Below are 25,881 nucleotides of genomic sequence, written 5' to 3'. Positions count from 1 at the left end.
TACATCCAAAAATTCGCTGAATTTTGAAAAATGAATTATGAATTTAATTTCGAAAAATCTGGATTTTGGTTGACTGATAAAACTTTGTCGGCATTTGATTTTAACAAAAATGTGTATTCAGATGGGTGATACGTATTGTATTATCTTTTAATAGCTCTTCTGGTGTGGCTCCCCATTTGATTATATCCTTCTCTGTTAATTTTGTATTTGGCCACGGTTGGCGACAAATACATTGTAGTTTGAAGATTCACCTTGTGAAACCATAGTATAGACAAATATTTGTAACCAAAATGTTGTTGTTATTTCTGCTGAATTTTGAAAATAATTCTAATTTGAATTTTAAAGGTGCGAGATTTGGAACACAGCAGCCTTACTTGAATTTTACCATCAATCTCGGAGCGAACGTAAACACATGCTCCATAAGCAGCCAAGCTTGCGTCACAAAATCCATGTATTTGTACGTCCGCATTTGGAATGGAAACATAGCGTGGAAATTCGAAATTGCATATATTAGAAAACGTGGAAACATATTCAAGCCACGATGTATGTAAGGCTTGAGGCAGACTCTCGTCCCAATCTAATTTTAGTTTCCACAAATTTTGCATAAATATTTTGGCTTTGGTGATGACGGGTCCAATTAATCCGAGGGGATCATAAAATCGGGCTATAGAAGATAAAATAATTCTTTTCGTAGTATTGAGGTTTTCATCAAAATGAGAAAAAGAAAATATAAATTTATCTAGTTTTGGATCCCAAATTAGTCCCAGAGTTTTGACTATATCTGTTCCGTCATGAAATTGTAAAAACGTTTCACGATCACTAGATGATACGCCATACAAAGATAATTTTTCATTAGAGCACCATTTACGAATTTGAAAGTTACCACGTTTTAACAAAGCTGTAACTTGCTCTCTAATAGTTACGACTTCTTCAATAGAATTTGCGCCTGAGATCAAGTCGTCCACATAAAAATCTCTTCTAATAACTTGAGCACCGATAGGAAAGCTGGTTTCTGTATCAATTGAAAGTTGTTGCATTGTCCTTATAGCAAGGAAAGCCGCTGGTTTGGTTCCATATGTAACAGTATCAAGTTTATAAACTTGTATATCTTCTTCTGTATTATTTCTCCACAGGATACATTGAAGATAGTCATCGGGTGGATTCACTCGAACACAACGATACATTTTGGATATATCTCCACTCAAAGCCACTCTAAAAAGTCGAAAACGTAGTAATGTATTGAACAATTTTGGTTGTATAGTAGGTCCCGCATATAATATATCGTTCAAGGAAATGCCTGAAGTTGATTTTGCAGAACCATCAAACACAACTCTTAGTTTTGTTGTTGTGCTATCCTCCTTTTGAACACAGTGATGGGGAAGAAAGAATGCTCGTGTATCTTGCGGAATATTTTTAACTAACGACATATGCTGAAGATCTAAGTATTCCTTCATAAAATCAACATATTTTTTCTTTGTATCTGGCATCTTACTCAACTTTTTCTCGAGGTTCTTAAACCGGTGAAGTGCCCGATCATATGAATCACCCAGCATATGTGTATCCAATTTCTTTGGTAGGGAGACTGAGTACTCACCTGAAGGTAGCTGAATAGTATTTTGAGCAAAGTGCTCCTCACAGAATTTATGTTCAGGGAGAGAAATTTCAGAATTAGCGAAGTTGTTTTCAATTTCCCAAAAACTCTTTAAAATGTCAATTAAAGATGAATCGCTATCAGTATCAGGCTTAACCATACACGTAGCTGCCAATGAATGCGCCTTGGAATGAAGTACACCACCACCAGACACAATCCAACCAAGGTGAGTTTTTTGCAAAATCGTGGAAATGTTTCCACAACGAATTTGGCCAACGCTCATAAGCTCAAAGAATAGACCTGCGCCAATCAATAGATCAATACGGCTTCTTTTGTAAAATCCTTCATCAGCTAACTTGATGTTCTCCGGGATTTTAAACTTACTAACATCATTATCTATGTTTGGTTGATAGTCAGTTATAGCTGGTATGACGACCGCAGAAAACGAAACAGAATAACTGCTACTATGGGACTTAATTTCGACATCTGCTATTTTATCTGCGTTAATGCTTCCTTCACCAATTCCGGAGATATATACGTTAGAATGTTTTACCTTTAGCTGGGCCAGATTTGCGAAACGCGATGTTATAAAGTTTAACTGAGATGCCGAGTCCAATATTGCACGACAGGGCACGTACACACCAAATTTATTTTTTACTAAGACAATTGCAGTTGCTAATAGAACTCTGGAACCAATGACAGAATGTGAAATGTTTTGATTAGAGCTGGATGATACAAGAGTAGACTGTTTCTTTGGTTCGATATTATTAACCACTTCATGAGCTACTGACACTTTATCTTGAGGATTAGTTAAGTTAATTTCCAAATCATTATTTCCAATGTGCAACAATGTATGATGTTTTAAATGGCAAAATCGGCAAGTTCCTGATTTACACTTCCAAAGTCTGTGACCTTTCCTCAAACAATTTAGACATAAGTTTAATCTCTTCGATTCTTTGAATCGAAGTGTTGGAGATAATTTTTCAAAACTTTGGCAGGTTGTTATGTAATGATCTTTCGCTTCACAAAATGTACACATCTGTGTGGCTCCTGAAGCTATTAGCACATTTCGTCCATGAAAATTAGTTTTCTTGTTTACCTGATGATTGGGTGATTTCGGTTTAATGGAACTTTCAAGATTTTCAAGCATACGGCATCTTCTATCCAAAAATGACGACAACGAATCCCACGAGGGCAATTTATCGTTATGTAAATGCTCCTCCCATTTTGCTAGGCTTTGTAAATCTAGCTTTGACGTAATTAAATAAATTAATAATCCATCTGCCATTTGCTCCTTGGAACATATTGTATCCAAAGCTCTTACGTGTGCGTTAAGCTTATCACTAAGCTGCCGAAGACTCAAAGCCGAATTTTTATCCACACTATGCAAGCCAAATATTTCCTTAATATGGGTTTGAAAAAGAAGTAATTTATTATCAAAACGATTCTTAAGTAAATCGATAGCCTTTTCATAATTAGAATCGGTAGGCTCTAAAGACGAGATGGTGTCCAGCGCTGCACCAGTCAAACTAGTCTTCAAATGTTGAAACTTTTCTAGGTTAGATAAATCCATATCACTTGCTATTGCAGTAGAAAACATTGCAAAGAATGCAGGCCACTCTGTGTATGAACCGCTGAACTGGGGAATTCGAAGTTCCGGTAACCTTGTTTTACGAACAGTAACTGGTTCATCCACAGAAAACTGGCGAAGAGTTGATGATCGGAAAGCTGCACGTTGATTGGTGTTGGCACCTAACTTGCGCTTAAGCTTGGCAGTAACCTCAAAATATGATGTCATAAAATTTGATCGAATCGTATCATCCATATCAACATCACTAGTTTCTTCCAAAAATGATACAGACTGTTCAAAATTTTGATTTAATTTTTCAACATATTCAAGACGCACAGAAAGATCAGCCTCGTCCAAATTATTTATTTCATCTGCGGTAAGAAAGACAAAATGCATTTACATTGCAAAGCTACAAAAATTACATATTTACATTTTACGATATTGTACTTTAAAATATTTACAATATGTACATACAACCATATTTATATATATATATCTATTAGCAGCCATACACACATCGCCTTACATACATGCTGTAACTGGTCAGCATTACAACGCATGTAAATCATACACACACGGCATTACATTTTGATGCGTTTGAAAACAATTGGTGTTAGATTTTCGATTCTCCTATGTGCGGTGTTTCTGATCTTATAGCTGCTGCTTGCACAGTGGTTTAGCAAGACAGACTTATTCATTTTATTGTTGTCTTGTATCGTCTTTTATTATTATCATTAAATACCTTCATTGTTAAATTAATATTCAATTATTTACATGTTCAATTTTTTGCGGTAGATTTTGTGTTGTCGAAAATAACAACAACCGAATTTCCGATGTGGTTAAACCAACAACAACATTATCCGATATATTCTAATGACATGACAAATTGCGGCGATGTACTAAGTGGGTAGCTGTCAAATTGATTTTTCAAAAATAAAATAATTGTGTTGACAGACTATTGATTTAGAAAATTGAATTTGTTTATTCAGCATATCTTTATTATCATTTGAATGTAGTAATGCGACCAGAAAAAAGTAATTTATTTGTCAGCATAAATATACTTCAGTAGTGTTATTATGTAACTGTATGAAGACATAATTAACACTTTCAGTGTTTTTGTCGAATATATTCGACATTTAAAAGTACTCTCTTTCTTTCGATAACAGTAATATTTCATTTGCTTTAATTTCCTTTAAGTAGACGTAAGGCCCTACCGATTGATATGAATAATTTGACATAAATTTTATTTTTTACCTGAGGTATATGTGTTTTAATGTTACCGATATTTGTCGGTAACACAAAAAAAAAAAAACGTGCAGAACTGCACGACAGATTACAGAAATAATTATCCTTGAATCAATGCAGTGTATATTTTTGAAAGAATACTCATGTTTGCAATGATAAACTTAGTTTTAGATGGAAGAGATGGGCTCGGTTTAATTGTATTCTAGAAATTGTGATCTATTTATAAAGAACTTGATGTCGGTCAAGCTTTATGAGATTTGAAGAAGTGATTCTGTTTGTAAACTGAAACTTATGAACTGCAGGCGGAAAGTGTGAATGAAAGGACGTGTGTATAGATAGAGTCGCATTTGTATCGATGTCTTAAATTAATTAAAAAGTAAGGAATGTGTGTCACTTGACAATATCTGTGCATGACGTAGCACGAAGAAAAGTAACGAGGAAATGGTAAATGCTTAACTTTCTACATTTGTAATATCTTCTTTAAATCTGCTTTAAATCTACATACTGGCACACAATATGCTCGGTTAAGTCTTTGATTGTGTTTGGGTTCTGATATTCGAACATGAATGATATTCATGTATGGTATGTTCCCGTACTACAAGACTCTACTAGTCTTTACTATATTTTTCGATATCACAAAGGAAATATATGTTATCGTTGTAAAAAGTAGTAGATTCTTGCAGTACGGGAACAGACTGGTAGTTTCTTTCACATTCACCATTTCAACTGCAAAATGCTGATGTACTTTTAACAAAACTAATATTTTAACAGGTCCACTGTAATGATAGTATGTCTTTGTGCATATGTTTGTAACAGGCAAAAGGAAACGAGATAGACACATGGTTCCTTTTGAGAATATGCATAAAATCATTTTCCGAGTCGATTTATGTCTGTCCGTCCTTCCGTCCGTCTTTCGGTCCGTCTGTAGATGTTAAATTGTAAACAAAGTACAGCTCGCATTTATGATCCGATTGGGATGAAATTTGGCGCAAGTCACTTATTTGGCCGAAGGACGAACCCTATTGAAATCGTCCGATTTAAGGTCAATGGGGCACAAAAGTCCCTATATATCTTTCGATTAGCACGAAATTTGGCACAGAGTACTGACTTAGGTCCAGAATGATGTGTGTGTTTCGAGAAAATCGGTTCAGATTTAGATATAGCTCCCATATATAGTTTAGACCGATTTTAGGTAAATAGTCCACTAAGGTCACTATATATCTTTCTATTTGCACAAATTTGGCACAGAGTAATGAATAAGGTCTAGAATGATGTGTGTTAAGTTTCGTGAAAATCGGTTCAGATTTAGATATAGTTTCCATATATATTTTCATCCGATTTAAGGTAATTGGCGCATCAAAGACCCTAGGTATCTTCCGATTTGCACGAAATTTGGCAAAGCGTACTGAAATGCGTCTATAATAAAGTGTGCTAGGTTTCGAAAATCGGTTCAGATTTAGATAAAGCTCCCATATATATTTTCGTCCAATTTTATGTAATTGGTGCAGCAAAGTCCCTATATATCTTTCGATTTGCACGAATTTTGGAAATCGAATTTTTGAATTCCCTGAAATCGGTTCAGATATAGATAAATAACAAAAACGCGACGTCTGTTAGGATAAATATGTACAATATACCCAAAGTGGTGAAGGGTATCATATAGTCGGCCCAGTCCGACTTTACTACTTCCTTACTGGTTTTATTTTGTTTTCTTGCCATAATTATAAGTACACATTGTGTTCAAATCGAGAAATGTAAAACGGAGTTCATTTTCAGTTTAACTTTTACAAATCAATAATCAATAATGTATATCTATACATTCAATTGTCTTAGCATAGATTGTAATGTAGGGTTTTTATACCCTTCACCACGCTGTGGTACAGGGTCAATTTCTGAGTTGATTTATTCATGTCCCTGCATTTTTGTAAACGAAGTACAGATCGCATTTATGATCCGATTTAGTTGCAATTTGACGCATATCAATTATTTGAAATTATAGAAAATCTAGCTAGAGTCGATCAGGACATATGTATCTGCCCGCCCGTCTGTCCATTATAATTTGTAAACGCAGTACAATCGGGGAATTTTGTCAATCGGTTCCTGTCAAAGAATATTTTTGGTAATGATCAATGGACCAGCAAATTCATATTAAGCATGACTATTTTAATGATGATCGGTCAATATTTAGCGGGTCAAATGGACCCAGACTTCTGTGTTAATATAAATTAATCGACTTTATTTTAAATTTTGAATGCACCCCACATGGTGAAACGTATAAACAGTTTGGGCAGGCTAAACTTAATAACGTTTTCTAATTAAATTCTTCCCATAAAAGTATATGCCTAATAATATGATTAATATCGATTACCACAAAAATCTGCTTTGAAAAGGGCTGTTCCTAGAATGAAGACAAATGTCGAACTTTGACAAATTTGAATTTAATTCGCATATGCAAGTTTCGCATCAGGGCAAAATAAAAGCAAGTTATCAACGTTACGACCTTTGTAAAGCCACATAGCCTAATATGCCTGATGAGCCGCTTAACCAACGGCGAAACGCGTCGCATAATGGTGGGTACGTAGGTTCTTCTCCTGGCTTTCCTTTTCATTGCAAAACTTAGATCATCAAGCTCGACTCGAAAGAGTATAAATAATCACTTAAAATTACTTTCAAATGATCACTGCCCTTACAAGGCAAAATTCAAATAACAAAAATTAATTCAGCTGAGCACGGCTAGGGCTCGAACTTAGGTCCTCGGAGCAACACAAATGTTGCCCAGACCGCTTAACGTTCTGAGCCATCAACACACTTCCTAAACGGTTGCGCAAAAACATGTGTATACCATGGAAGCAATTGTAGGTGTGTGGATTAATTATCCATCGCTACAACAAAAATCTGATTTGAAAAGGACTGTTCCTATAATGAAGACAAATGTCGAACTTTGACAAATTTGAATTTAATTCGCATATGCAAGTTTCGCATCAGGGCAAAATGAAAACAAGTTATCAACGTTACGACCTTTGTAAAGCCACATAGCCCAATATGCCTGAGGAGCCGCTTAACCAACGGCGAAACGCGTCGCATAATGGTGGGTACGTAGGTTCTTCTCCTGGCTTTCCTTTTCATTGCAAAACTTAGATCATCAAGCTCGACTCGAAAGAGTATAAATAATCACTTAAAATTACTTTCAAATGATCACTGCCCTTACAAGGCAAAAATCAAATAACAAAAAAAAAAAAAAAAAAAAAAAAAAAAAGATTACCACAAAAAAATGTAAAATCATGTATTTTACTTAAACAATTGTGAATTGTATTAAGGAAAATAAAGCGAAAAAATGATACATGGAATAATAATAAAATGCAATAATAAGTGAAATAAATTATCTTTAAGTTGAGGATAATTTCGTATGTCTTTATGGTTTTTAGCATGGCAAAGATGGAAATGATAACTGAGGATTTGTAGCAGTACAATTATGAGCGCAAAAATGTGCATGGCTAAGACTAAGCTAACTGGATTTCATAAGTATTGAGTTGAGGATTAACTTTAAATATTAAAGTTTGCTATTGATAAGTAACTTTAAGATTATATTTCAAATATCTTCAATACTATTTTAGTTCTGGCATGGTAAAATTTCGATATGAGACTTCATACAATATCACCTCCAAATAAAATAACTATTTATGACCAAATGTTTAGTTTAACAAAAAGCTTCCAAAATAACAAAAAATCCGAAGGTTTACTTACAGAAAATCAAAACACGCACATATTTAAACGCCTAAGTAATATGAAAGCAGGAAATTTTAATTTTTGGTGAGTTAACTTATTTTTTTGAAAGAACTTTCGCATGGATAAATATTTATTTCGAAGAGTTATAAGTTATTAACAACATATAATCTCAAATTGAGTTTGTGTGCCCAAAAAATGTAAAAACGAAATATTGTCATACACGTGTGTAAACAAGTTGCCGTTTTTTTGTCATTCACAACAATTACATTGATTTTATTTAATTCCTCTTAGCTTCGATGGTTATATGTTAAAAATTGGATACAAAATTAAAGCGTCAATGGATTTATGGAACAGTCTTCAACTCGCCGAATGTACAAATACACCTCAAGATTTATCGACATTGAGCCATACGTTTGTTGTGCTCATCGATTTTTTACTAATCGATATTAAAACGATATAAAGTGCTTTTCATACCCTACACCATGTATTTGTTATAATATAATGTAAATTTTGTTCTTTATTTATATTTTCATCAAGGAAAGTTTTTTGCTAAATATTAAAATAATACATTCTAATGTTTTGTTCATTCCAAAACAATTCCAAACATCTAAAGCCTATTTATTTCCTCATGTCTACAGATGTCGCGCGAAATGCAAATTCTTCATATTCAAATTATTTTTTAACGAATTGTTCATTATACGCTGGGAAGGTGAGTGCGTAGATTTAATCTATACATAATTCCAGATGTTGCCAGGAAGTGACAGATACCACGGTAATGCTAACAATTAAACCTGTGATAGCATTTGTATTCATACAAAACAAAATACACTTCTTACGGTACTTACATCGCAATTGAATAAGTCACTGCAGTCAATTCCCTCGGTGAATGTATGTATGTGTAATGGAATAATTCCTTTTTATTCTATATATTATATTTCTTTTTTACAGTATTTAAATAAATTACAAAACAAAAGAAATATTATCCAACATTTCTGAGAACAGGTATTTTTTGTGGATTTAAAAATTCCGTGACAATATTGTGTCCTCCATTAAATGCATGTAGAATATTAATTTTTGCTTCATAACCTTTTAACCGTTCTTTTTAGCTAATTTTAACATACAAAACATGATAGACCCATAAACACTTTTGCGAATATACTTCATCAATGGAGTAGATGATGCATGTCTAACTGTCCATGTCAGTCTATAATCGAAATGCAATAATATGTCACCTTCCGAATTAAGTCGGAATGAAAGTATGCCAAATTTAATTCGAATAAGTTCGGAATAGCTCCCATAAAATTCCGTCTCATTTCATAGAAATTGAATCAACAAAGACGCTAAGTTAGCAAATTTCCACAAACAATTTTATCACATTAATGGTGTTATGTTTATCCGACTAACAACTTTGTCCATCAACTAAATTTAGTTTGAAATAAATGAAAAAGTTGGTAGGTTCGGTCAGGTTATACCTTTGAATACCATCGATATTTTAAAACTTCATGTTACATAAAATCGATCGGGAGTTTAATATGAGGGTTATGTTATTGTAAATTGCTGACAGGAGTATATGAAATATCTAAATATAGGCTGTAAAACTAAGCAAAGATCTGGAATTTTTTGATAAAAAGGTTTGCCCAAATCCCCAACATACCGTACATTGGAGTTATATTCAAATTTTCAACTAACATGAAATCATATAGGAAACCCGCAACATTTTGAACATCATACAGAATAATACAATTTGCTGGTAAATCAATACCAATGTTTGTTGAGGTTTGTAACTTTGCACATATATATTTGAAGATTTAAAAGAGAAGAAAAATAATTTACCAAAATTGTTTGTTATTGTTTTGTTGTTGTTTTGTGTGATTAAAGAAAAGTCCTAATTTTTGAAGGCGGGCATGATAACTCCTCACTGGAACATCGGAATCCGAATTATTGGATTATTAGTTTTTGAGTTATCGTGCCCGCCATTCGTAAACACACTGTTTCGAGAAAAACACGTTTAAAGTTTGAGAAACACTTCAGCCGTAGCTCCAAAAGTTGTTGAGATTTTCACTTGAAATTTTATAGGTTCGAATTAAAACAAAACACACAATTAAATTTTTTGAGACCGAGAATGGGGGTTCCATAAAATTAGTAATAAATAAATTTTCTTGATTTCATTCGAAGCAGATTCAAAGGTTTACAATAGAAAAACACGGCTCATACCAATAATGTTTCGTAGTGAAATGTAACAACATATTTTCAAAATCGCAGAATTAACCCTCAATATATATGGAATCTGTTTTCATTTTGGCTCTTTTAGCTACTAATAATCCTATATAATAGTACGTTTACATTGTACAGGATTTCGTTCACACAGTCGGTTTCAATTGTCAACTTCATTATATATATGTCAAACAAATCCTCATAGAGTAGATTAACCCATATATGTTATAATGTATATGCCGTTTAAACGTCAAATACTATAAATTTTGGAGAGGATAGGCAGATAAAATAAAATTTATATGGAAGGGATTACAAAACGAATACTATAACATAGTATTGATACTGATGTATTCTACATACAGAAAGACAGACAAACTAAAATAACTAAACTAAAAATACCCCAACTTTCCCCAATTTCAATACGTCCATTAATACATCCATCCGGAACTAATTCAGTAGGTTGTGCAAAATTTTGTTTCAATCGGTTAAATTTATGGGTTTAGTGCGCCATTTACATTAGATCGGACGAATATATACATGGGAGCTATACCTAAATCTGAATTTTTCCAATTTCAATAGGGTTCCTCCGTAGGCCAAATATGTGACCTGTACCGAATTTCATCCAATTCGGATCATAAATGTGACCTGTATTATGCTCACAAAAATACATGGACGGACGGAAATGCATAAAACTACTCAGAAAGTGATTCTATGCATATTCTCAAAAGGAACCATGGGTCTATCTCTATTGTTTTTGCCTGTTACAAATATATGCACAATGACATAGTACCCTGTACCACAGTATGGTGAATGGTATAACAAACTATGTTGTCCCTAGCTTAATAAAACTAACAGCCAACAACACATTTCAAGAAAGTTCATATTTTTAATAGCCCTCATATAATTGACCCCATATATTTTGGGTTTCTTGCATATTTTCCATTTATTGTTCTTGTATAAAATATCACCTGGCATAAAAATCAAAGTAAGAAAAGTTCAAAAGTCGGACAGGGCCGACTATATGATACGCTTCACTGCTTTGGGTAAATGCTTATATGTAAAATATCCCGATAGCATCTTTGGAGGGCCATTGTTTGATTGAAATCGGACGAAGTTAACTGTGTAGACTACATAAATATTTGAACTAATTTAAAACAATCCATACACATAATATTCTGAAATCTATGAAAAATTAAATGTAAATCATTTGTATGAAATCGAACGAAATTATGTATGTGAGCTACATATAAATCTGGACGTATTTGAACAACCGCGGCATCCACCGCAGCACAGTGCGCGGTCCAAAATGTTATCTCGATCGGAGAAACGTTTATTGCACAATTTGCATGAACTCGGACGGAAATATATAGCGGTTATATCCAAATCCAATTCACATTATCTAAGTTTCAATTTGGTACGTTGTGCAATAATTTGCCCTAATCATACAAATTTTACCTATTTGGGACACCATTTAGATTAAATCAGATGAAAATATATATGAAAGCTAAATCTAAACCTTAATCGATTACAATCCAATATGATATGCAATATTTCACGTAAAGCAAATAACTTCCGTGACCGTTTGCTTAAAATCGTACAGAAATGTGTGTCTGAGCTATATCTGAACCGATTTCATCACATGTTATTCTAGACTCAATTCAATATGTTAAACAAAAGTACGTGTATGAAGCTATATCTAAATCTGAACTGATTTCAACAAAACTTCACATACATAATGTTTCTCAATCGGACAAATATTGGGAGAATGGGGCACCATTTTCATAAAATCGGACACAACATGGAATCTATGTCTATATCATGCTGTTCCACATTTCAAAAAATCATATCATAAATGCGACTTGTACTTTGCTCACACAAATAACTTGGCGGAGAGACAGATGGACATGCATTAATCGACTCAGAAAGTGATTCTGTGCATATTGTCAAAAGGAACCCTGGCTCTATCTAGATTTCTTTTGCATGTTACAAAAAGTGGACCAGTATTAACAATATTTGGTACAATGACATGCCACCAAAATATGCTTCAAAATACTAAGTTTTTGCAAATTCGATAAAAAAAATTGCACAAACTCCCCAGAATACCGAATAATGAGCGAACAGCTTTATTTTCTTAATGACAACAATACACTTTACATTTATCAGTTTCCTGTTTTCAGAAGACGAAAAAGTCAGAATAATGTTGTAAAATTCATTATTGTTTTTCTGCAATTTTTTGCGTTCCACAACCTTGTAGCAATTTTGGAACAATCTTCGTTGCCGCACGTTGCATGCTTCAAACATTCGTAAGAATGCTTCGCATGAGCCAAGTGTCACCTCTCTGATTGCAATTTGACGATTACATTTTCATTGAACGAGTCAAATGTCACAATACAGCGGTTATTTTTTCATCAGACCTCGTATGAATATCCTCAAAGGAGTAATAGTGCACAAAGACATAATGACATATATCACGGTGTGGTGTAGAATCAAACTGAAACAAAGTCCATCATCTTCCACGAGAAATGGTATGATATCCTACAATACTTTGGTAGGAGGTGAACATAAGATTTATGAATAGATTTATCAGAAACGATTTCACATATATGTATATTCACATCGGTATCCTATGCAAAATGTTGTTCAATTGGAAAGATGTTGTGTCTTTGGTGCATCACGTAACGAGTTTAAATTCGGCATCTCCAACACATGTAATCGATTTTAATAAGGTTATACACATATATAAAAATATTATGAGAGTATTCCTAGCGCTTTCGACAAACTTCTACAGCAAACATTGCTGCAATTAAATATCATGAAAAGAAGCTACACCACCAGTTTCTTCATCAACATTAAACGGACTGACTGTTGAAGTTTTTACTTTAAATTGTGCTTGCGAACTAATCACTCCACTGTTAAATGCGACGTATGTCCACATCCACTAATAAATTATACACACTATGCCGAAAAGATTAATGGGATACAAAAGATCATTAAATTTTAAATGATTTCCAAGATTGTCATTTTCAGAAATATTTAAAATTGTCAACATAATGACAAAAATGTGTTTTTAAGCGTATTATTGTTCAGGATAAAATATGAAATTTATTCCGTAAACAACATTTACGTTTCAAAGCAAATCAATTCACTATTTAATACAAGTTTTCTTTTTGTGAATCCAAGTTTTCAACATCTTTAAATTGATTTACAACACATAATTTATTATACACTGCAGAGATACTTTAACAATTTAACGTTTTTTGTCGTTCAAACCATTCAAACGACAGTCATAGGCCGGAGGGAATTTATGTTCGCAACAAGTAAATATGCCACACTGAGTTTTCAAAGAGAGAAAATTACCTTCAATCCCTGTTATCATAAGGCAACAATACAATTCTGTGTAGCACACACCATGGATATATTCAGAACATTGGTACGAGCGAAATTCCGCTTACACGTACCCTATGGACCTTATCTACGCATTACACGTGTATTTTTCTAATCTCCACACATGCGTGCTTGTGCTAGTGTGAGTGATGGAGTTTTCGGGATTGTAAATAACATAACTCAGAAAATACTAATTTAACGCTACCAGACTAAAGATGACAATAAAAACAATCCATAAGTAAAGCACAACCTGTTTTACTATTGACACATACTTATACACAAAGAAGCAAAGGACATGGGACTTAACACAATCACCTAACAGACACATATGTCTGGTAAAATGTCTCAAAGTCGAATGCGACTCCATTGGGATTTCAGGATGTTTTAATAAATAATGTGGTGTTTATTTTCAGAGCCATTAAACCATAATACCTCTTTAACCCCGTAAGGGATAAACATCGTCTATGAAAAGTTATTTAAGTTGGTTATTAAGATGCCAGAGAAAATGAATATAATTGATTAAAATACTTCACAAAACTAAACGAATAGTTTCCTTTAGGGTCATGTTAACCGTCGAATTTACAAACTACATGGACAGAGATACATATATATCTCAACCTTTTCAGATCCAGCTCAATCTATCGTGAGATCCGGCAAGTTTTAAGAGAAGTTAGTATAATCATGTGTATGGGTCTGTTAACTAATTTGAATTGGTACCACACTGTGTGGTGAATGGTATAAATAGTAAACAAATATTCTACAGAACTACCACTGGACTTTAGCTTTTGCGGAGAAAAATCCCGAATTGTTTCTACTGTGAGTAGAAATTAAACATCATTTAATGTTTCATTATTACGGTATATATGGACGCACGAACGACTGAATATAATGTTTTCTTAAAAAGTCTTGTGCTTAGCTCAACTAAACGTGTTCAAAAATAATTTGATATTTAAAAAAAAATTGACCTTCATTTTCGATTCACCCTATTGAAGTTTTTCTTTGTTTTTATTGGAGACCGTAATTAACGTCCTCGAAACCCTTTTATGTTATATTTATTATTTTTCATTACCCCCATGCATTAATTATGATCAAAAAAAAACCTGGATCTCTGGCCCATAGTGCATCACTACATACTTGTCTATGGAAAATACCTTCTTGTAAGTTATTCTTTTAGGTTATCATTAGGTGGAACATCTTCATACCAAAATTAATCAATAATATGTTTTTATATAAATTATCTATATGGGAACATTTTTTGGTATATTCCCCATATTTTCGGTTTTTATACCCTTCACCAAACTGTGGTACCGGGTATTATGTCTTTGTGCATATGTTTGTAACAGGCAAAAGGAAACGAGATAGACCCATGGTTCCTTTTGAGAATATGCATAGAATCACTTTTTAAGTCGATTTATGCATGTCCGTCCGTCCGTCTGTCCGTCTGTCTGTCTGTCCATGTATTTTTGTGAGCAAAGTACAGGTCGCATTTATGATCCGATATGGATGAAAATTGGCACAGTTCATTTGTTTGGCCCAAGGACGAACCCTATTGAAATTGGGAAAAATCGGTTCAGATTTAGATATAGCTCCCATATATATTTTCGGCCGATTTAATGGAAACGGTCCCTATTTATCTTTCGATTTGCACGAAATTTAGTACAGGCTAATCAATTAGGCCTAGAATGATATCTGCCAAGTTTCGTGAAAATCGGTCCAGATTTAGATATAGCTCCCATATATAGTTTCGTCCGATTTCATGTAAATGGTGCCCCAAAGTCCCTATATATCTTTTGATTTGCACGAAATTCTGCATAACGTACTGAATTAAGCCTAGAGTGATGTCTGCCAAGTTTCGAGAAAATCGGCCCCGATTTAGATATAGCTCCCATATATAGTTTCGTCAGATTTTATGTAAATGGTGCCCCAAAGTCCCTATATATCTTTCGATTTGCACGAAATTTGGTACAGCCTAATCATTTGGGTCTAGAATGATGTCTGGCAAGTTTCGTGAAAATCGGTCCAGATTTAGATATAGCTCCCATATATAGTTTCGTCCGATTTCATGTAAATGGTGCCCCAAAGTCCCTATATATCTTTCGATTTGCCCGAAATTGTGCATAACGTACTGAATTGAGCCTAAAATGATATCTGCCAAGTTTCATGAAAATCGGTCCTGATTTAGATATAGCTCCCATATATAGTTTCGTCCGATTTAATGTAAATGGTGCCCCAAAGTCCCTATATATCTTTCGATTTGCACGAAATTTGGTACAGCCTAATCATTTGGGTCTAGAATGATGTCTGGCAAGTTTCGTGAAAATCGGTCCAGATTTAGATATAACTCCCATATATAGTTTCGTCCGATTTCATGTAAATGGTGCACCAAAGTCCACATATATTTTTCGATTTGCACGAAATTTGGCGTACTGAATTTAGTACAGAATGATGTGTGCCAAGTTTTTGTGAAAATCGGTTGACATTTAGATAGAGCTTCCATATATTATAGATTGATTTTAAGAAATTGACGCACCAAGGGACCAATATATGGCTGATAGGAACAAAACTTACTGAAATTAGTGTAACCTAACCTGTGATTAGTTTCGTTGAAATCGGTTCATATTTGGATATAGCTTCCATATATATTTTCACCCGATTTTAAGTAAATTGGGCATCAAATTCCTCATGTTAGTCAGATTGGCATCAAATTTTGCACAACGTACACAATTGAGCATAGAATTACGTAGTTGCGTTTTCTAGAAGTACAGACATAGCCCAACGGATGACCTATTGATATTTTTTTTGAAGTCGATTTACATACTTTTGTCCCATTGTAACAAACGAATGACATGTTTAAGTCGATTCACATTTAGATAAATATCACATATTTTATTTCATCCAATTTCATGTTATTAGCCCTTTTTAATATACTCATAGTGGTGAAGGGTATCATATAGTCGGCCCCGTCCGACTTTACTACTTTCCTTGCTGGTTATTTTATGTCATTATACGTAAATTTTGTCGCATGCATTCTGGGCATTTTGATGGGTATGCGATTAAATCACAGAACATTTTCCATCTGTTGTGACTGTAAATTTATTGTTAAAATAACAACTATTTATTAATGGGAAATGTATGGCATTGTCCGCCGTTAAAAAACGAAACGAAACTCCGTTAAAAAAAAAAAAAAAAAAAAAAAAAAACAAACATACCCATTATTTTGTACCATTTTGTGGTGGAGGGTATAAAATCACATTCTACATTATAACCTAGATTTTATAAAAAAACTTATTAATTTATATGTGATTCATGTTAACAACAATGTCCCGAAAACAAATCACATTAACAGTAAAAATAAATACTTTTTATACCCTACACAACTGTGTTGTCAGGGTATTACCCAGTAGAAAGTGTCTTGCAGGCAACATCAACGAATCGTGTAAGACAATGGAAATTCCTTGAAGACACTTTGCAGACTGCAATGTAAAATCGTTTAGGAAATTTTCACACAAGTGTCGCAGTAATCATGCAAGACAACTTGGGCAACTAAACTCCCTACTTCTCGTTAACGACAGATTCACTTACCCTGTCGTATACCTATTGTCATCAATCTTGTCGTCAATCATACCCCATTTAAAACTCAAATAAAAATATATATACATACATACAAGGTAGATATATAAGGTAGCCGCATCGGCGAATTGGGAACATAATATGTCAAAATTGTTATCAAGGCGAATAAAAATGAATTCGCCTTTTATTTTTCCACCAATCAGAATAAGGCATTTTTACAGTTTTATAAAATATTTATTTACTTTTTTTAATTTTGTGTGATTTTTGTAAATGGTTAATTTATGAATTAAAAATAGTGTAAAGGATAAAAATGATTCGTTAATGTTAAGGAATTGATGACAAGGAATACATTTTTGGAGATACGAAGACGTGGACCCATTTGAATATGTTGTCTGTGGTAGTAACACATCAGCATACAAATCTCAACATATGTGGAAATCTTAAGTTCGAAATTACAACCAAATGATTGAAATCGGGACGTATCATTGTATGGAAGCGAACATAGAGTTTTGCAAGGAAATTTTCAATAAGAAAACAAAATATCAAATTGAAGAAACTGAATTCTAACAACGTTTAACAATAAAACTCCAGAATGTAGTTCTGGTTTTCTTGATCATATCTATGTATTGTCTATTCTAAAGTCTTCTTCGAAGATTAACGCGTTGCCTTCGATTATGGATATAATTTATGCCGCATTATAAACGATATCTATAATGAGAGGATTTTTGCGTGAAATACGCCACCAAATCTTTATAGAAAGTCCCAAGGCAATAGATTTTTAAAAAAACCAAAACGCTCTTCTGTAAAGGTCTATAGAAGTTCATGTGAAGGTATCATAGGCATGACATATATTTTTGTTGCTTTAGTCTGTCTTCTTTAATTTTCATTTATAATTATATTTTATTTTTTTATGGCGATTTCAAGAACAACAAATTGTTGTGACATATAATGTTACCATCAGCTGGCTTGATACGGTTACCTTTTTAATATACCTTGCATACATACATATTTTTCATTTATATTTCTTATAGCATGAAATTTATTACATTACAAAAACATACATTGTATTAACATAATAATATAATAATACATAATATAAATAGCACATTTCCAGAGACGTCGGCGTAGTGATTTTCACCATTCTAACAACATCTATAAAGAAACAACAACATTAAAATCCATTGAAATATGAGACATGTTTCAGATATTACTTACAATATTTCACCAATTGCCATTTATCTGCACCATCCTAAAAGTAAAACAATACATTTAAATAATGATATAAATAATTATATATTCAGTTAAACTTACCTATTTTAACCACGAAAACAAGTCTTCTTTATCCAAGATTTCCTATATACATATATTTTCAGAAAGAATTTTTTATTTGTTTCTGTCAATATTTCATAGTACACTCGATTCAGACAATTTTTGTTTTGTTTTCATATTTCGAGAAGAACGACATTATCGACGACATATTATGTGTTTTGTCATGAATGACAATTCCATAAATTTTGTCAACGTTTCGTCTACGAAATTGTCACGCCAGAGAGTATTTTCTACTGGGTATAGCTTTGTGCAGCTCCAAGAGTTTGTAACGACGAGAAATATTGGTCCTAGACCCACCTTTAAGTATACCGATCGTCATATCTTGACTAGCTGAGTCGATCTAGACATGTGTTTCTGTCCGTCTGTCCATTATAATTTGTAAACACGATAGAGGCCACAGTTATGGACCAATCTTCGCGAAATTTTGCATGTAGGATGGGTTCTGGCCAATGAAGACCCCTATTTGGTAAAAATCGGTTAATATTTAGGGGATGAAATGGACCAAATACTAAATTTTTGTCGGTTTTTGTGATTGCTTTAGAGGCCGCAATTGTGGCCCAAACTTCGCGAATTTTTACATGGAGAAGGGGGTCGAGCCAAAGAATAAGCATGCCTGTTTTGATAAAGATGGGCCAATATTTAGCGGTTCAAATGGACCCTGGCTTTTGTGTGAAAAATTACAAAATTTGTATTCTATGGCGTATATATTTACTCCTGAAGGACATAGACCCGAGAAGTTGATAGTATATCCAAGAGTAGTGGTTGGCCTATAAATTGATACCAATTATATTGTCGTATGTACTCGGATGTGGGAGTTACACTCAAATATTTACACTCAAATATTTACAGGTGCTTGCGTATTCAGATATTATTTAGTAACCCATTACCACATTATAGGACGGAAATATGGCGCTGATCGTTTTAAAATTTTCCATGAAGTTCCAATTATGGTCAAGGACAACGCCTATAATTTTCGGTAATGATCAGATTAAAATTTTGGTACGAAATGGACCGAAAACTTAATTTTTTGTATGTTTTATAGTCGAATATAAGCCGAACGTCACAACACAACCCACCGTGAGGGGAACCTAGACCAGGGATGGTCCGTGTGACGAATTTTTTTGTTTTCGACCTATAAAAAGTTGTAAACGTTGAAAACGTAATATACGCAACAACGTGATAAATGTAGTAAACGTAATTTATTTCAGTTAGTTTCAAGTATATGTAGAATTTTTTACATATATCTGACTATTCCTTACTAGAAGTGATAAAAAATTCTTACTGTTTTGAGAAGAAAAATTTTGAAATTTGTTATGGATTTGAGTAGTTTTTAAATTGATTAATGGAAATACCTATTTTGTCAAAAACCTAATGGTATTGGATAGATTTGCGACGTTACTGACGTATGTCGGAAATGTACGTCATTTAGATCACTGTTTCTGGCGGACCATCCGTGACCAGGACAAGTAATTAGAAGGTCTGTACGGAAAATGTGCTGTTGACCACTAATCGGGCAAGTCGCGGCAAATATCACGAAATATTGCTCAGGCTCGGAATAAACACCCGCAGAAAGTTAGAGTTCCGCGGTAGTTGTGTAGGGTATCGTATGGTCGGCCCCGTCCGACTATACTGCTCCGCTCACTGGTTGTAACAGCATTATTAACCTTTCATAGCAATAATATTGAGTATCCATTAAATTGCAGACAAGCAGATAGGCTTAGATTGGAGAATACGGCTAAGATATTTTTGCAAACCGAAAATGAAGAAGAAACACTACATCGGAGCTCTATGAATGCATGGATCCATAAGTCCATTGAAGATGGTGTAATTTGTTCAGATATATATTTTTCAAAACGGGCCAAATTGCGTCTAGAATGACAGTTATTAAGTTTTGTTGGAACCGGATCAGGCCTACATAAAGCTTTCATATACATTTCGGGCCAATTGCATCTATATTGTATACCAAATATCAAACGTTTGTCCGATTGCGACGAATTTTTGCTCATGTGCGGAATACAGAGTATCCAAATATTTATCATTTGGATGTTCCACATCATTTTGAATGGTTTTTATAACATTTCGCAAAAAACTGCTAGTGCTTTAGAATAATAATCCTAAACCTCTTAACGCTGTTGTTACACATTTTATTTAGGTTATATAACAGACACAAATTCTTTAACTATTCAATGTTTAGACAGCAAGTATATAATGTTAGCATAGTTTTCCTAAGTTGTAATTTTATCTGAATTAGTTCAAAAAATCTTCTAAAAATAATCCACTATACAATCATAAAACAACAACAATAACTATGTTCAACGTTTTCCGACACACTGTTCTTTAACTATTTTGTCAACAATTCTGTAAATCTGTTCTGGCTCTTGCACTCAAATAGAAATTGTTTAGGTCACCTTTTTTGTGCGACTCTCCATAGTTGGGGAAAACTTTAAACAGGAAATCAACATTGAACGTGGTCACTGAGCTAAAAGTTTACATTGAATAACAACCTAACTAACATAATTAAAATACACACAGATTTAGGTATTCAGTCTCAAAAAACGGAGGATATAAAAGGAAAGGGCGCTAAAATCAAAAATGTTATTGACGTTGCTATATTTCACAAGCAATATCTGCTCGACTCTTATATAATTTATTTTTTTACTAGTATTTATCAATTTTATTGGAAAGGAAAAAACATTGAAGCTAATAATGAAATTCTTTCTTATACAATTCCAATATAATTTCAAATAATAATATAATTGAAGTCATAACTTTTTAAATATTCGGTGGATCTGTTAGTATGTCGAGAGCAATTTTGTTTTTTTTTCGTTCGTTCCCACGACCTCTTACACCCGCCCCTGCCGACCGAGGGAGCTACCTCCCTATACGCAGGGAGCACGTACACACCAAAGACCGGACTATGGCGGGTTAGTAGTGTTTTAACAATTCCGGCTACAGATAGATCATCAGCCGGCAATTAGTAATTATACAACAAATATAGATTAGAATTAGATCAATAAATGCCATAAACTAACTTAGTATACATTAAACAAACAAATGAAAGGGTCTACTGTTTCCAAGCCCAGTATAGAATTCTTGATAGCATGCAATGGACTACTTAGGCATATTACATTACTTATGCTATTATATATTAAACAAAGGGACCTCATTGGGTTGGGTTTTTTAGTTCATAATTAGTTCTCGCGACGGCCAACTTCAACGGTTCAAAATTACTTGTTCTTCGAGATGGAACATTAAAAATTATTTCTGCCGTAAGAAAAGGTGAATCAATCAGTCCACGTGTTAATTTAATAATAAATAATGCTCATAAAATAGAGCGTCTTCTTTCTAGTGTTGGAAGATTAATTAATTTTATAAGGTGGAAGTAATTCCGATGGATTCCTAATTAGGCCACGCAAGGCAAATATTAAAAACTGAACTTGAACTGACTCAATTTTATCACAGTGACATTTATAAAACGGACTCCAAAGAATGCAACCATTCTAGAACTGGGCGGACAATACTAACAAATAATCTTTTAGTAACAAAAGGGTCATCGAACTCTAGCGTTTAATGAAACCTAATAAAGACTTGGCTTTACTAACACATGAATCGATATGAAGATGAAACCTTCGTTTAGGATCTAAGATGACGCCAAGATTAGAGAAAGAATCAACATTGTCCAGTTTATATGACCCTATAAAGTAGTCGGTTTGTATTGGATGTGATCTGAATAAGAAAATTTCTTGCATTTTTTTAAGTTAACAGACATTACATTTGTACTGCACCAGTTCAAGAGTGAGTGTAAATCGTACTGTAAATAAACTGAATTACGTGTATTTGTACGTGAAAACAGCTTGACATCATCTGCATACATTAGTATTTTAAAATAACGAATGGAATTCGGAAGATCATTTAAATAAAGAACAAACTATAACAGACCCAAATGACTTTCTTGCGGAACTCCAGAGGAAACAATAATATCTTTAGAAAAGGAATCACCGAAAAAAACTTTTTGGGTACGATCCTCTAAATATGATTAAATCCAGCTTAAAAGAATTGACGGGAGCCCTATAACATTTAGTTTATGGAGCCATAGCTTATGAACTACAGTATCGAAAGCTTTACTGAAGTCTGTATAAATAACATCAGTTTGTTTTTTAATTGCAAAGCCATTATGAAAATGACAAACAAATTCAAGAAGATTGGAAGTAGTAGATCTGCCTTTCATGAAACCGTTTTGAAAAGGTAAATAATGCTGTGAAAATTCCACAAAGTGATTTAATTGGAGTTTTAGATGCTTCTATATTGGTGTGTATATATATATATAGTGTATCAGTTGTACAATAAGCAAAATCTTCTACAATATGAACTATTGTTGGGCGCGATTTTATTTGCATCTCGTAACGTAATCAGTATATTTGTATAAATAAAAGTGATATTATAGTTTTTATTTATTGAAGGAAAGTGTAACATGTGCGTGACGATGAAAAAATTATTCGATAGAGATAGAAAACAAAATTTGTTTTATTTGGTTTTGTCATCTCAAGGTCCACACACAACATCATTATCCGAAATGTTACTTATATTAGAGCCTGTATTGAAACATATATGAATTTTGTCATGCACGCGTTGCATATTTTCTTGCACTATTTAACTGCCCTTATCACGGGATGGTGTTGCTATATATGTAATTTTGGTAAGACATTTCTTTATTCGAATATAATATTATTTATTGATATTGTTTTATCTAACAGCGTTCACACTTATTACAAATGACACTATAAAACTAATAAATAATTGCCCAACATATTCCATTTTACCACATTTTTGCAACAGTTTATTTGACCGATATATGCAAAAGATGCACCAATATTGAATTTTGCTACACAAAATACCAAATTACAACTAATAGAGTAACTTCGGGCAATGTGGGCCACCATTTTGTTTTTTTTTTTTAATACTATGACCATTACATAGGTAAAAAATAAACAGCAATTGATTCAGTAATTTAGTAGATATGTTGTCTAATCATATTTCAGGTCAAAAATTATATATGTATATTTGTCTATAATTTTTTTATTGAATTAAATTTAAAAAATCCAAAATTGCGAAATAAAACACATGACGAGTAATGTGGACCAGTAAGTACGGGTCATGTGGACTACTAGTCCACATTACCTCACCATCCCGTGATAAGTGCAATGCAGAGAGTGAGCGGCTTCTTCCTAGGCAAACCCGTTCAATTCTGGGACAACTAAGGTCCGGATACAGCAATGTACTCAATTCGTATCGAGAGCGCATTGTCCCCGGAACCATTTTTCCTGCCAGCAAAGCCCTCACGACACACACCATTTATTCATGCCCATAGACTTATGGCTAATGCCAATAGAGGTGGCACAATTTCTCCGGCTACCCTCTTCAAATCCGAATCCCTAATAATTAATTAATATATTTTCCTTTTCCTACTTCCATTTTTCAGGAAAGAACTTTCGTCAACAGCCAACCTGTTACAACAACAACCAGCAAATAAATTGGTAGACACAATTTATGGAATACCCGTGGTAAATTTTTATTAATTTGATTTTTGGGTAACAGTAAAAACATAAATAGAAAATAAAATGTTATTTTCCTTAAACAATAAAACAAAAACATTTCTTCAGTAGCTTAAATTAAATTATACAAATGTTAATGTAAAAATTTATATAGTTATTGTTATATAAGTTATTGATGATTTTAAGAACAGGGCTTACAAACGAAAATTGCACTTTTTAGGAAGACATTGTCGTGAGCCAATAATAAATTGAATGTCTTCGTTAAATGAAATATTACACAATTCGCACCGTGTGTCCTTATTTTGTGGAGTCTATTAAAACCAGATTAGAATCTGATTCGCTTGAAGAGGAATCACTTACATTGCGCGAATGAATTCGTTTGCTTTCTCTTAATTTTTCTGCCATAACGATATTTTTACTTTTCGCAGCATTTCTCTTTGTTTTACGTTTTTTTATTTTCTTTCAATCCTTTTGTTTCCTTCTTGATTTTCATTAACTGAAATGTTTGCAGGTCCTTTTGATATGGAGACTTTGTGAGAACTGTTGGCTTTGTTTTTCTTGTTTTTTTGCATGGACAAATTAGATTTTATTTTAGGAACTGGAAATAGTTGCCAGGGTGAAATATATTTACTTGTACTTGGATGTAAATCTAATGCACAATCTATATGGTCAGAACTTTGTGTTATGTCGGTCCATTCCTTTACTTGTTGTCCAGTTATTTGTCCAGAGCTTTGTATAGTTGAATTATTTTCTTTCGAAACTTGTTCCCCAGCTATGAAATCCGCGTCGTCAAAAATATATCTATCGAATGGATAAATGCCAGTGCATTTGAATCCATTGACACCGATATAGCCCTGCTGCACTTTGAGATAAGCATTTGCAAAAAGTTCTGCAACGTCATAGTTGGTTACTTTTCTTCCATTCTCACGCATAAATGTTCTTATTTCTTCACTGTAATAAGTTTTAAGCGTTCTCAAAAATGTTCTATCTAGAGGCTGCATCTTGTGGCTTGAATGATGAGGTAAAGAAATTATTGTTACACCATTATCGCGAGCGAGAATCAAAAGAACTAAATTTCTAGTGTGACTATAATGTCCATCTAAAATTAACAAACATGGCTCGGTAGGTGATGCTTTTGTTATTTTTAGGAAGTGGGGAAACCAATTTGTGAATATATCAGTTTGAACCCATCCGGATACATGACAAGCAAATTCGGATCCAGGTGGGGCGTTCTTCATAAGCCTAGTATTCTCATTTTTTCGGGGAAATATAAAAAATGGAGGAACGAAAGATCCAGCGGCACTCATACAACTGATGACAGTTACTAATGAACCACGTTACGCAGAAGTCATTGATCTAATTTGCCGTTTTCCTTTTCTGGCCACAACTTTTGGAATTTGGGATGGAACAATAGTAAGTCCAGTCTCGTCAACATTCCATATTGACATTGCTGGAAATTTTTTCTCGTTATACTCACTTTCCTAAATATTAAAAAACAAATCCACATTTTCCTTTGTAAAGCCTTTTGCTCTATCAAAAGAAGTACCGGTTGGTTCCCTCAAACTTAATTCATGTTTATGGCGTCGCATAAAGCCGTAAAACCATTCTTTACCAGAAAATTCCTGAATAACGGAAAATTGATTTGGTATGTTATTTCTTTTTGCCAGTTGAAAAGCAAGTGATCTTATGTCTCTTCTTGT

The 25,881-nt window shown here is 33.5% G+C and overlaps 1 protein-coding gene across 1 annotated transcript; it reads right to left on the bottom strand.

The window, feature by feature from the left end:
* Positions 1-883: 883 nt before the first annotated feature.
* Positions 884-23,945, bottom strand: LOC133323837 (uncharacterized; the record flags this gene model as incomplete). Its single annotated transcript, XM_061532736.1, has 3 exons — positions 23,808-23,945; positions 18,516-18,549; positions 884-3,532 (listed from the first exon to the last, which is right to left on the bottom strand). Coding segments are annotated over exons 1-3 (2,821 nt in total), but the record flags the coding sequence as incomplete, so codon positions are not given.
* Between the last annotated feature and the right edge of the window lie 1,936 nt (positions 23,946-25,881).

Source organism: Musca vetustissima, unplaced genomic scaffold, assembly GCF_032173495.1.
Source record: "Musca vetustissima isolate MV318-11 ecotype Yass unplaced genomic scaffold, APGP_CSIRO_Mvet_v1 utg615299, whole genome shotgun sequence".
Classification (NCBI taxonomy): domain Eukaryota; kingdom Metazoa; phylum Arthropoda; class Insecta; order Diptera; family Muscidae; genus Musca; species Musca vetustissima.
Note: the sequence above shows the minus strand (reverse complement) of the source record. Positions and strands in the feature narration are given on the sequence as shown.